The 11,960-nt window shown below is 44.0% G+C and overlaps 1 protein-coding gene across 2 annotated transcripts; it reads right to left on the reverse strand.

Moving 5' to 3' along the window:
* Nucleotides 1–2,079: 2,079 nt before the first annotated feature.
* On the reverse strand, nucleotides 2,080–9,715 carry DDX5 (DEAD-box helicase 5). 2 transcript variants are annotated; one of them, XM_082492419.1, is made up of 13 exons: nucleotides 9,581–9,715; nucleotides 7,871–8,036; nucleotides 7,630–7,726; nucleotides 7,415–7,548; nucleotides 7,228–7,293; nucleotides 6,580–6,721; nucleotides 6,341–6,501; nucleotides 6,001–6,173; nucleotides 5,696–5,806; nucleotides 5,429–5,490; nucleotides 5,291–5,350; nucleotides 3,815–4,039; nucleotides 2,080–3,280 (listed from the first exon to the last, which is right to left on the reverse strand). In XM_082492419.1, the coding sequence occupies exons 1-13, from the start codon at nucleotides 9,610–9,612 to the stop codon at nucleotides 2,895–2,897; spliced, it is 1,815 nt and encodes a 604-aa protein (XP_082348545.1). In that variant the 5' UTR covers nucleotides 9,613–9,715; the 3' UTR covers nucleotides 2,080–2,894. The 2 variants fall into 2 exon arrangements, with proteins under 2 accessions (XP_082348545.1, XP_082348546.1); XM_082492420.1 differs by having other exon boundaries at nucleotides 9,605–9,701.
* Nucleotides 9,716–11,960: the final 2,245 nt, after the last annotated feature.

Here is an 11,960-nt window from a genome sequence, read left to right on the forward strand (position 1 = left end):
CGTCTCCTCCTCAGGGGCGGCAGCTCCCCCGGGCCCGCCGCCGACGTTTCGTGTCCTCCAGCCCAACCACAGCCGCGGTACCCTGGCCTCCCCCTCTCGGACAGGGCAAGCCCGGGCTCCCTGGCACGAGGGCGGCTCTGTGGGCCGGAAGAGGGGGGAAGGGGGGTGGGGTGTGTGAGGACCCAGCCCTTCGCTGTCACGGGAATATATTACAGCTGCACAGGAGGATTTCTAGAGGAAAAGCCTCTACAGATCTCACAGCAGCCATACAGGGTTTTGTATGGTCTGAAGCAACCAAGAGCGGAGTTCAAGCCAACGCGTTGCTGCAGCACCGCCGGGGGCGGCTCTGCTCGCCAGCACGGCTCCAGGCCGCAGCCGAGTAGTGGAAATTTCCATACGTGCTTCATGACGGGTGTGTAGCAGTGCCAGAAGGTGGAGCCTAAGAGAAGAGGAACCATTCTGCGAGCTGGCTGTCATGAAAGATTTATGCATGTGAAAACCCAGCGAGTTGGAATAATCTCAGCGCTGGTTCTTCACTGCACAGCCCCGTTCCACAGCCCAGCAGGGACAGACCCAGAACGGAGCAGACATGTTAGTAGGCCACTGGGTCAGCTGGAGGAGTTGCTGCTCTTCAGTGTAAAAGTAGCACTAGGTACAATTTTATTTCTAAAGCAGATTTGCCATGAGCTCATTTTTGAGTATCTCCAATAATATTATCAGAGTAATTTAAACAGAGCTCTTTTTTTTATCATTTTATGTGCAAATGTTTAGAGGAGTGCCCACCTTACACCAAGCAAGACCCTTCACCCTCAAGGAGCAGTTCCCCTAGATGCTCCTTTGGTGCTATTTGAAAACCCCAAAGGCAAAAAAAAATTCAAGACCTGATAAAGAAACACTTCAGTAATGCGCATCACATCTCTAGATCACTTTTGAGTCTATTATTGCAGCTTCTAAAGGTAGCCAATTTGACCACATAATTACAACTTACATCCACTAAGAATCTACAAACAAAAAAAATCTGTACTAGCAGTCACATGGCACATCTCTTCCCATGATTTCCCAATTAAGTTTCCAAAACACATTTTCGACCTGTCTGATTTGCTAACACCTATCTGGGTTTCACTTTAACATGAGGCTGGTGCTATCTCCTATCTAAAGGGAGAGAGGCACTTTGTTCTTTGCATCACTGTTAAAGACTGCAGTCAGTCATTGTTAATGTAGAAGCTACAAGTTCACCTTTTTAGTGTAAAGTTTTTTTAAAAAAAAAAACCCACACAAACAATCTTTCCATGCATTTTGTTAATTACCAAGTTTCCAGGTCAGTTGCCTAAAGCATGTCATATTTCAAAGATAAATAACCATCTACTTCCTTGTCGTCAGCACTGAGCAAGGGGGAATGCCGCAAAGTCAATTAAAACCTCTTTCACCATTGCCAACTGCAGTTTTAGACTCAAGTGTGGTAGTATTCCAGGACTTCAGCTTAAGTTTTCATAGCAACAGTGAATGACCACAAAAGTACCATCAACTGATAGAACTCCCCAGAAAAGGTAGAAATACATAATTAAGATGCAGGTTAGGCTGTGGTTAAGAACATCACAAGCTGAGCCTCAGAGGAAAATTATCACCAAGAGTTAAGCACAGACTAGCAAAAAACATGAAATGTAAAAGAAATAGTCTGACATAGGCTCAAAATAACCTAGACAGAATCTTGCCGTGATTCTTGCTGACAGATCTATACATACATCAAGCTGTAGTTGTTAAGCACTGTTAAACTTGAAACTAATCATTGTTACTGATAAACAAGCAAGAGGAACTGAAAGTCAGTATTAACTGGAATCTTAATATACCACACTTGAAAGCATGAAGTACTTTAACCCCAGGATCAATTATTATTCCAGCTATGGTCCTAGTCAAGGAAATACTGTTGCTTAGCTCAGCATGGGTGGTGTTTTGAGATTAGTCATTTGTGTGTACTGCAAGTCTTGGGGAAAAAAAAAAAAAGTCCATGAAGTATGTTCATGGATTAACAGCCCACTTCCCGCCCCCCACCTCCATAAAGAAATCACTGCTCAATACCAGTTTAAGTATAATTTGAAGTTTTAATACTAAGATCTTCCCATTTCTCTGAAGCTCATAGTAAGCCCGCATGCTAACTCACAAGGCCTGACAGCTGTAGATACATTACACTCAAGCCTAGTCTGCACATATGCTCATGTGAAGGCAACAGTTACGGTGCTGCAAAAGCTTCCTACGCCTGTAGCAGCTTGTTAGCAACACCACTGCAGAGTATTGGTTAGCAAGACTTTCAGCTACACCATTACTCCAGCAGATCTTTTCCAAAAACTGGCCCTATGCTAGGGAGACAAGAAGAGTACTGTTTCCAACAGTTACTTAGAAGCCAGCTTTAGTTTTCTTCCCCATCAAAGCAGAGCCTGCCATGCTAAGCAATCTAGCCCAATCAAGGCAAGGCTGTTTTCTGTATAAGCTTAAATGTTTAATCAGACACAGTTGAGAAACCTTTCTAGAATTTAATATAAAAACATTTGACATTCCATTAATGTAAAGTTGTGCACATGTTGAGAAAATTGCCATCTGAAAGAAAATTCGGTCTTCAAATATCTTTATTGGAAGGCCATGCACTGCCTTCTGTTACTGTATTTCAAATCACTGTACATTTACTTTGAAAACACTGTCTGCATTTTCTAGTACAAAAAACTAAAAATTGTTTCAGGAATGTAGAGAAATATTCAACTTAAATAGCGAAAAAGTGCACCATAATTACTGCTGCACTGCAGTCATTTCTGCATTTCCCATTTCTTAAATAACTATCCTGTTTTGATAACACACAATATAAAGAGCAATTATGAAAAACTGAGACATTTAAATACACTAAGTTATTGAGAATAACTTGTCGGCATTGGGTAACCTATCATAGGAGCAGCACCAGTGGCAGGATATGCATACTGCTGTTGGTTCATGCCATTGTGCATATTTGCAATATTACTTCCATACTGCTGATCATAGCCATTCTGGTAAGCTCCTGCAGCAGGGTTACCAGCCCTGAAGCCAGCCTGCATGCCTGCAGCTGCAAAGCCATTTCCAAAAGGTGTTCCATTACTGAAACTCTGGGCACTGTAAGCCCCATTTTGAGTTTTTGCTCCAAAGTCTCTCTTTCCTAGTGCACCATAGGTTCTCTCAAAGTTCTCCCTCTCTCTAAAACTACTAAATCCACCCCTTTTGCCCGCAGAATATCTGTCACGTCGATCACCTCGGGAACGACCTATTAAAAAAAAAAAAAAAACAAACACAAGACAGTTATATATATATCACAGGCTGTATTTTACAGAACGCCAAATGAGTTCAGCTAATAAGAGAATAGTATTTCCCTTTCTGCCCCAGCAAGGCCAACCTACTATAGCTTAGGTGAAGACTATTTTGATAGAGAAAGCCATCTAACCTACAAGGAGTCATATATTCTCCCCTGTCCCAACAGGACACTTACATCCATTTCTTCTAGCCATGAGAGAAGGCCACAAAACTGAGCTCTGAAGTGTTTATTTCAGAGCAAATCCTCAGAAGTGCATCGTCTTGGGCCAGCACTAGCCACAGGTGCACCACAGCATGAGTGTGGAGCATCCAGGGGGAAGGGGAGGATGTTGGTTTTGTTATTGGTGTTAATAAATACCTTTTCAGGTCACTGTAACTGGTAGCTAGACCACCTTCCACATCCATTTTGGAGAGGCTGGAGGTGGAATTTGAGTTTCCATATTGTTCTGAGAGGAAAGCTATGCATATGGTCAAGAACATTACTTACCTGAACCTCTGTCTTCAATCAACTGAAGCAATTTGGGGTTGATGGCTTGATTAGCCTCCCGAAGCACAGAGATGAGGTCATTTACTTGCTTAATATTGTTAGGAGTAAAGAATGTGTATGCTGTGCCTGTTTTGGTACTGCGGGCAGTTCGTCCAATTCGGTGGATATAGTCCTCTGAGGAGTTAGGGTAGTCATAATTGATGACAAATTTCACATCTTCCACATCTGTAAAGTGTTGCAGTGTGGCAAAAAGCAAGGTACAAAGTTTTGCACACCACAACAGCCAAATCGAAGATAAACATTAGACAACAGTACTTTAAAGGAAATAATGGCTGCAAAGAACAGTGTTAGAATTATCCATTTCTGCATGAGTATCGTGGAAGAGAAAGTTATGCACACTCCGTCTGTTCCCGTCTCATCACCCACCCTGTGATCCAAAACCTTACCATAAAGGAGTATGCATTTGCTTGTCATTCCCAACTCAAGAGTCCCCTTTACAAATCATCAAGTGACATCTGAATGCTTCTTGCAGTAGGGCCACTAAAGCTCACAGCAGCCTCTTCATGTGCTCATTTGAGGACCTTAGAGTAAAAACATACAAGGTCCTTCACATACACACTCATTAGAAGCTCAAAAAAAAAAGGGGCCACACTGCTCGTCTTGCCAAGACCTTTGAACCGCAGCTGCAAGAAAAACATACCTGTCCCCCCAAAGTCACCAAGTTGTTTTTATGCACTGTGTCTCGTCTAGGCAAGCGCTTCCAAGAAGCCAGGGTTCACTTGAGAATGTGTCTCTCTCTGGCAGGTCTCGACATGACGACTATGTATAGGTGGAGGAACTTCGACTTTCAAAGGCATTTGAAAAGCCATTGCTTTCCTGCCCCACTTGCTAAAGTGAGAGGTGGTCTTTTTCTCAGATTTCATGTGCCAGTACTCACCAATTTGTACAAGGCTTAGTACATTTTAATGCTGCTCTCTCCATTTCATGGTTGAAAAAAATTTCATTGACCATTGAAGTTTGTAATTATTTTCTTCAACATTTCAGCAAACTCACTGAAATTCAAAGACCCACAGATCACAGCAGACAGTATGCACAAAACTAACAGTACTGCACCATGGCAAATCATGCAAAGCATGGAGAGGAGAGAAATACCAGGGCAAAGTGAACTGTGAATGAAACTGCTTATTTCATGAGAGAACAGTTTATGGGGTAGTAGTTTAAAGGATGATCTTTGCCTTTTGAAGATTACTGGCACACAATGCTCTCAGCTTTCACCTCTCTATTTGACTGGAAGCAGCCAGCCGATCACTTCCACTAGTCCTCCATCCCCCTCGAGTCCTCCGATTGTCATGCCTAGGCCTTGCCACAAAGACTGCACCTTTATGTGAAGAAAACTTAGAAAAATGCAGAGGTTAAAGAAAGCAATAGACTTTCTTTAAATAGCTTTGGGCAACTGCCATTACAAGTTGTACTAACCTAGACCTCTGGATGCAACATCTGTAGCAATCAGGATTGGTGCTTTTCCATGTTTGAATTCTGGAACACAAGCAACTTGTCAGTTTCTTCATTAAGTAACACAGATCATACACTTGTAGAAATAGCTGAAATACTCACCATTTAGAACCCAGTCCCTCTCCTGCTGACTTTTATCACCATGAATACCCATTGCTGGCCACCTGAAAACACAGAAATTGACTGACCTCAGAACATCCCTCGAGTAGTTTCATTAATCAAAGACAAGGCTACTGGCAATGTGCGAATAGCTTATGCAGTTAGTTTTAACACTTCAACTGACACCTGGTGTCACTGTATTTGACAGTTCTGGCACCACAGTTGGTCACTCATGAAGAATCAAGAGCGATATCGAAGTTCAGGACTCACCCATCTCTCCTCATTTTCCTGGTAAGATCATCACACCGTCTTTTGGTTTCCACAAAAACAATTGTTTTATTTTCCTTCTCACTCATTATTTCTTCCATCAAACGAATAAGCCTATCATGAAAAGATGATAGTTAGAGCTAGGATTGATTTATACTGTGCAAGCCTAGTCTTCACTGCTTGATTTTTTTTTTTTTTTAACTTTTTTTATTAGTCTCAGACTGGTGTCAAAAATCCACCAAAAACATTATTTCACAGTTCATCTAAAACTAAATCATTAAAAAAATGCTTTGTCGCCACTAACTTACTTGTCATCTTTCTCTACATCATGACACACATCCACAATCTGAAGAATGTTATGATTTGCACTTAGTTCTAATGCACCAATGTTGATGTGTACATATTCTTTCAAAAAGTCTTCAGCCAGCTGTCTTACTTCCTTTGGCCATGTAGCACTCCACATCAGAGTTTGCCTGTCAGGCTGCGGAAAACAACTAGGTCAGTACAAGATCAATACATAGTCAAATGCCCAACCAAAAAAAATACCCAGGCAAGCCTGAAAAAGTTATTTGCACTGCCCTTGCTTCAATGAGCATAGTGGTATTTGTTTCCATAATAGCAATAAATGCCTGAACCATTTATACTCACTCTTATCTGATCCACAATTTTTCTGATCTGAGGTTCAAATCCCATGTCAAGCATCCTATCAGCTTCATCAAGAACAAGGTAAGTGCACCTTCTGAGATTGGTCTTTCCAGCTTCTAAGAAGTCTATAAGTCTTCCAGGTGTTGCAATGCAGATTTCCACACCTAAAAACCAAGCAGTAAAGTCAGCTGAAGTAGTTTTCACATTGGCTCATACAGAGATGCATCAAGGCTTATCCATACCTCTTTCCAAGTCACGAATTTGTGGTCCCTTTGGAGCACCTCCATAAATACATGTAGACTTCAAACGGCATGCTCTGCTATATTCAGCAGCTACCTGCTGCACTTGCTGAGCCAGCTCACGAGTTGGTGCCAACACAAGACACTAGAAATGAGATGCCCAGCTTTTAGTTCAATACTTATTGGAAGCTTCTAGTCTGACACTAGTTTTAAACAGAAAGGTTGTCATATACTAATTACTTCAGTGCCAGAATGACAGAAGTGGATTTAAGCAACCCAAACCAGCAAACTAAATTACTTAGCATCTCAATTACCACCAAACATTAACTTATGCGGTGTGGTAAGATATCTGAAAGTCACTAGCTTCCAGGAGATAGCAATTTCCAAAATGGGACATCTAGCCATGTTCTGTACAGTTTTAAGGACAATCCAGTCACAGCTTATGGAATGTTTTTTGGGACACTACCAAAACATGGAACCACTTTAGTCATACAGAGAAACACAATGCAGCTGTGTACTCCTATGAGGATGGACAATCAGACTAAAAAAAAAAAAAAAAAAACACAAAAAAAACACAAAACAAAAAAAAAACACCCAAAAAAATCATGTTCCCTACAAATTAAGATCCTTTTTTCATTTAGGAATACTCACAATAGGTCCATCTCCTCGCTCCAGGAATGGCTGATGATTTATATGCACAATAGCAGGCAACAAGTACTGTTTGGAAGAAAGGAAAGTCTCATTACAATCTCTTCCCAAAATTGTTCAGCCTGCACTAAGCCAGGCTTACTTTCACTTCTGAAATCCAGCAGTATTTGAGGCTACAATCGAAACTTACAGACAGTGTTTTCCCTGATCCGGTCTGTGCCACTCCAACCATATCCAATCCACTCAATGCAACTGGCCAACCTTGTGCTTGAATAGCAGTTGGTTCAGTGAAGTTCTGCCTCTGAATTACTTCCATAACATTTGCTTGAAGAAAAAATTGAAATTTATTAACTTGCAATTTGCCTTAAGCCTAGAAGAATGACCAGTACACTAGTCTTCACTTACCAGGAAAGTTAGCTTCATAGAAGTTTATAATCGGTTTTGGACAGTTATGGCCCCTAACTGTGACTTCTTTGCTTGATCTGTACTGTTCAACTTCTTGCTGCGAGATAAAAATCCCATTATTGGCAATAAGCTTTGATACCACAGTTATCTTTTTACCCTATCCATGCCTGTTGGGCCCCATGACCCTCAGCATGTTTGCACTTATTTGTTTACTTTTGCATGAGTTGGACAGGGTACATACCACAGTACGTCTAACTACATCAGGATGTTCTTGATAGAAGTTCTTCTCAAATTTGGGCAGCTCATCTAAATTCCATTTCTTTTTTGTAAGTTTTTCCCCAGGGTTTCCAAATTTCTTCCCAGAGAGTGGTCCACCTCTACTTCCTCCAAAACGGGGGGCTCCAAACCTAGAGAAGATCAACATAGAATATCAACATAGAATCCAACAGAAATATTTTAGTCATCTTATACAATTTAACCACTACCTTTGCAGTCCACCCTGTAACTTTACTATTCAAATTTATAAACCCCACCTACAGGATACTGAAATTTCAAAAATACTTAAATTGCAGATGCCACAATCTGCCTAGCTGCAACTCAGATTCAGAAGCCAAGGTAACACCTATCTTTGCAGCTTCCATTAGATGAACTTTAAAGGCCTAATTGCAAGTTACAACATAGGCAAAGTACGGACATTAAAACCTTCATATTGCCCCACGATCAAAATGGTTTCCCACCCAAGTGACACTCCCATTGTGTGTCAGCCTGCAGAAAGTGGGCAGGAGCTGTTACGAAACCTTGGGTTAACTTTCCTATAAACCGTTTTCTCGTATCCCAAAAGATACCGACTTCTCTCAATAACGGTGTTTTATGAGGCCACGCATTTTATGTTACCATTTTAGGTTAGGTCCCTCCGTTCAGAAAAGGCTCATCTCGAAAGCCTGTCCGGGCAGCCTTGCGGCGCAGCTCAGAGCAACGCTAAGCCCCGCACTGAGGGCCGCTAAGCTGGATCCGAGAGCGGGGCTCCCTCCCCCACCCCGATCGCTCCCCGTTTTCGGCCGGGCAAGCGCTGGGAACGATCCTCCCCAGCACAACACAGCGCTCCCAGAGGGGACCTGGCTGAGTGGCCGCTGCTTCCTGCCAGCGCTGTTTCCTTTGTCTCTCATTTCTGTCTACGCCACATTTTCCAGCCGCTGCCATTTTAGAGTCTGAGCTGGGCGGGGGAAGGAGGAGGAGGAACAAAGGCAGCAGCCGGCATTTTGATTTCCCCTCAGTCACCGCATGGCGGGGCCGGCCATTAACATCCGCTTACACAACACAAAGCGGGAGCCGGCCGGCTTCTGCCAGCGACAGCCGGAGCCGCCGTCCCTTGCGAAGGGGAAGGGAGGAAAAGGGAACCGCCCTACCGAGAACTCCCCAAGGCTTCGGCATCGACGAAGCGCCCGGCCAACCCACTGACCCACAAACCTCCAGCCAGCCCGCCGCTCCCCAGCCCACCCCCACTGACGGGGGGGGGGTAAAGGGGGGGGGGGGGCGCGCGAGGGGGAATCGAGCTCTGCGTGGACCATCCGTACTCGGGGGGTACGTCCCCGGAGGAATGGGAAGCCAGTCTCGTTGTCCCCCGCAAAAAAAGCACCAACCCGCGTTCCTCATAAGTGGTCACACACAAGCGGGGGTTGCGCTGAGGCAGATGGACTAAGCCCCGTCACAGATCGCGCAGCCACCCACGCACAACGGCCGCCCTCGCCAAGAGCTCCTAACGCCAGCTCCCCTCCCCCAGCCTCCCCTCGCGAGCTCCGGAGACCTCGAAACGGCAAGAGCTGAGGAGAAGGGCTCCAGGGCCCAACCCTCGCGACTCGCCGCCATTTTAAACGGCTAAAAAAACAACCACCGTCGGTCTAAGAGTCCGGACGCTGGCGGCGGCTAGCGCCGGCCGGGCCCCCGGACTCACCCTCTATCCCTGTCGCTGGAATACCCGGGCATGGTGATGGTGGCGGTAGGCGAGACGATCCCGGTCACTTAAAATAGGTGACGAAAGGTTGGACAGGATCCGCCGTCGTTGATGGGGGCCACTGAATGTAGAGCGCCTCGCCGCCCGGATGCCGGTTATATAAGGAGGCCGTGGGGGCTGCCGGGAACCGGCTAGTGACGCAGGCGCAGAACCCTCCCCTTCTCTTATGTAAGCGGCCCGAGCTGGCCGGAATCCCCGCCCCCTCCAGTGTGGGTGGGGCCGCCGCTCGGCCGACTGACCGGCTTCTGCGCTGGCAGGCGGAAGTTCCCCTCCTCCTTGGGGCGTGGCCTCCGCTGCCGTCACTGCCCGCAGCGCCCCGCCCAGAGAGGGCCGTGGGCCCACCGCCCACGCAAGGAAGGACGCGCGCGGCCGCGCATGCCCAGGGGTGCGGGCAGGCGGCTGAGCTGCGGCCTAGTCGTGCCGGTTCGTCCCCTGCCTGAGGCCTCTCGCCGCTGCGCGGCTGTGGATCTGCCTCGGCCCAAGGGGAACGGGGATTTCAGAGCCTCACAGGTACTTACAATGGCTGTGGAAAGCCTCCTGCAGGTGTTCCGACAGATAAAACCCAGGCTTAAGTGGAGTTGCCACGTTTTAACCTGATAACTTGAAGGAATGGTAGATTCAGCCACACACCTCCCTGGGATTTTCAAGAGACTGAAGAAGTTAGTTGTGCAGATAGCCACAGGTTAGACACAGATAATTATCATAGCAGATTATTAAATGCCACTTTGAGCAGTGCTTTTAGACAGTTACCCATTGCCTGGACACTTTTATAACTATTAAATACACGTGATGAGAAATAGTGACTATTTTTATCTTTTGAAATTCCTCAACAGGGCTAGTAAAGCAATTCAAAGGTCACAAGAAGTGCACCAGTGCACTGAAGGATAGGGCTGTTTAAAAAGCATGTGTATAATAAACAAGAAATACCTGATACTGTGTTGCCTATCTGCCCTATTTTGCCAGCTTAAGAAATAACTTGAATGTCTCACTACCTGGGGCTTTAAACACACAAAAGAAAAGGTGAAGCTTGAAACATAAATATGAGCAGCCATATTGCCACACCACCTGCTTTAAGCAGTGGCCAATGCAAATGAAAACAACATAAGGAAGAAGTGTCATAACAAGGCTCCATTTACATCCTCCCACCTTCTTGCAATCCATGCTTTAAGGCTTTGCTGAGACAAAAATAGCATAACTGTATTCGATGGCCATTTCTTCCCTTTTTTGTTATATTTATGCTCTTAGCTTCTAAGATACCATGACTGTGTTTCACGGTTTAATTGTTCGCTACTTGAAAAACATTCCCTTTCATTTTCAACACATTGCCTGGTAAGAACAAGGGGCACGAAACAAAATGAGTTATTAGAAATGGTGAGTAATAATTTTCTATTTATTTATAGCCTTTGTGGACATTAATCTTTTCTAAGTCACTCCTTTGTAAACCAAAGCTGCAGTCTATCTAATTCTTTCTCCTTTAAAAACAATTCCACGCATCTGATTATCCTTACTATTTTCTCTTTATTGACAAGAAATTCACAGTATTCAAGATCTGGCCCCCTTTAGATTTACATAATGAAAGCATCAAGATGTTTTTGATGTGTTGTGGATTATTTCCTAATGATTGTTTTCCTTTTTTTTTTTTTTGATTGTTGCTAAGAATGGAGCAAGGTTTTCAAAGAATAGTACTAGATGTTTCCATGATCTCTGCCTCAAACGTAACACCTAAGTTAGGCTTATCTTTGTTTATGAATAGCCACAGCTGTTCCCTCTTCAGCAATTTGGAATACCACCTTGATCAATCACTTTTTCTTATTATTAATTTGTTATTTTAGTAGCACTTAAATTTGACTAGGTTCCTTAATGCTATCCTTGATGCCTGCAAATTTCTAATAGGGGATCCTTCCCAATTTTTTTCAGTAAGAGTTACTGATTTAATGTAGCTTGTTAAAGATTTTTCTCCCTAAACGCTCCTTTTAAGGCTCTGTATCTACTAACCCTATAGGCTTCCTGCTTCTGAGGAGTCTGATAAAGGTTTTTGCAAAGGCTGTGAAAACAGCATTGTCCTATCTTTTCTTGTTCTTGCCTATTACATTTAGCCTAACACAGCTTATTTTGATTACTTGGTTTGTACATAACTTAGTGGTTCCTGTTATTGTGCTGTTTATCCTTGCTAAGGTTTTAAAGAATTTGAAAGACTAAGCAAACACAAAACCTCAGCTGTCTCGCCTGCATGCATTTAGTTTGCAAGTAACTCCTCTTTTTGATTTCCTCTTTGAAAAAAACTTCCTCATTTTTGTGTTCCACCCTTTAAGTTAAACAA

Source organism: Vanellus vanellus (genome assembly GCF_965231255.1).
Source record: "Vanellus vanellus genome assembly, chromosome: 17".
NCBI classification, from domain to species: domain Eukaryota; kingdom Metazoa; phylum Chordata; class Aves; order Charadriiformes; family Charadriidae; genus Vanellus; species Vanellus vanellus.

What these genes read in the sequence shown, in the direction of transcription:
- DDX5 (XM_082492419.1), bottom strand. Translation starts at nt 9,612, where the DNA reads ATGCCCGGGTATTCCAGCGACAGGGATAGAGG. An exon ending in GAGGGACTGGGTTCTAAATG is followed by an intron (nt 5,351 to 5,428) that starts GTGAGTATTTCA and finishes CTTGTGTTCCAG; the next exon opens with AATTCAAACATGGAAAAGCA. An exon ending in TGTTGCATCCAGAGGTCTAG is followed by an intron (nt 4,040 to 5,290) that starts GTTAGTACAACT and finishes AACACTTTACAG; the next exon opens with ATGTGGAAGATGTGAAATTT.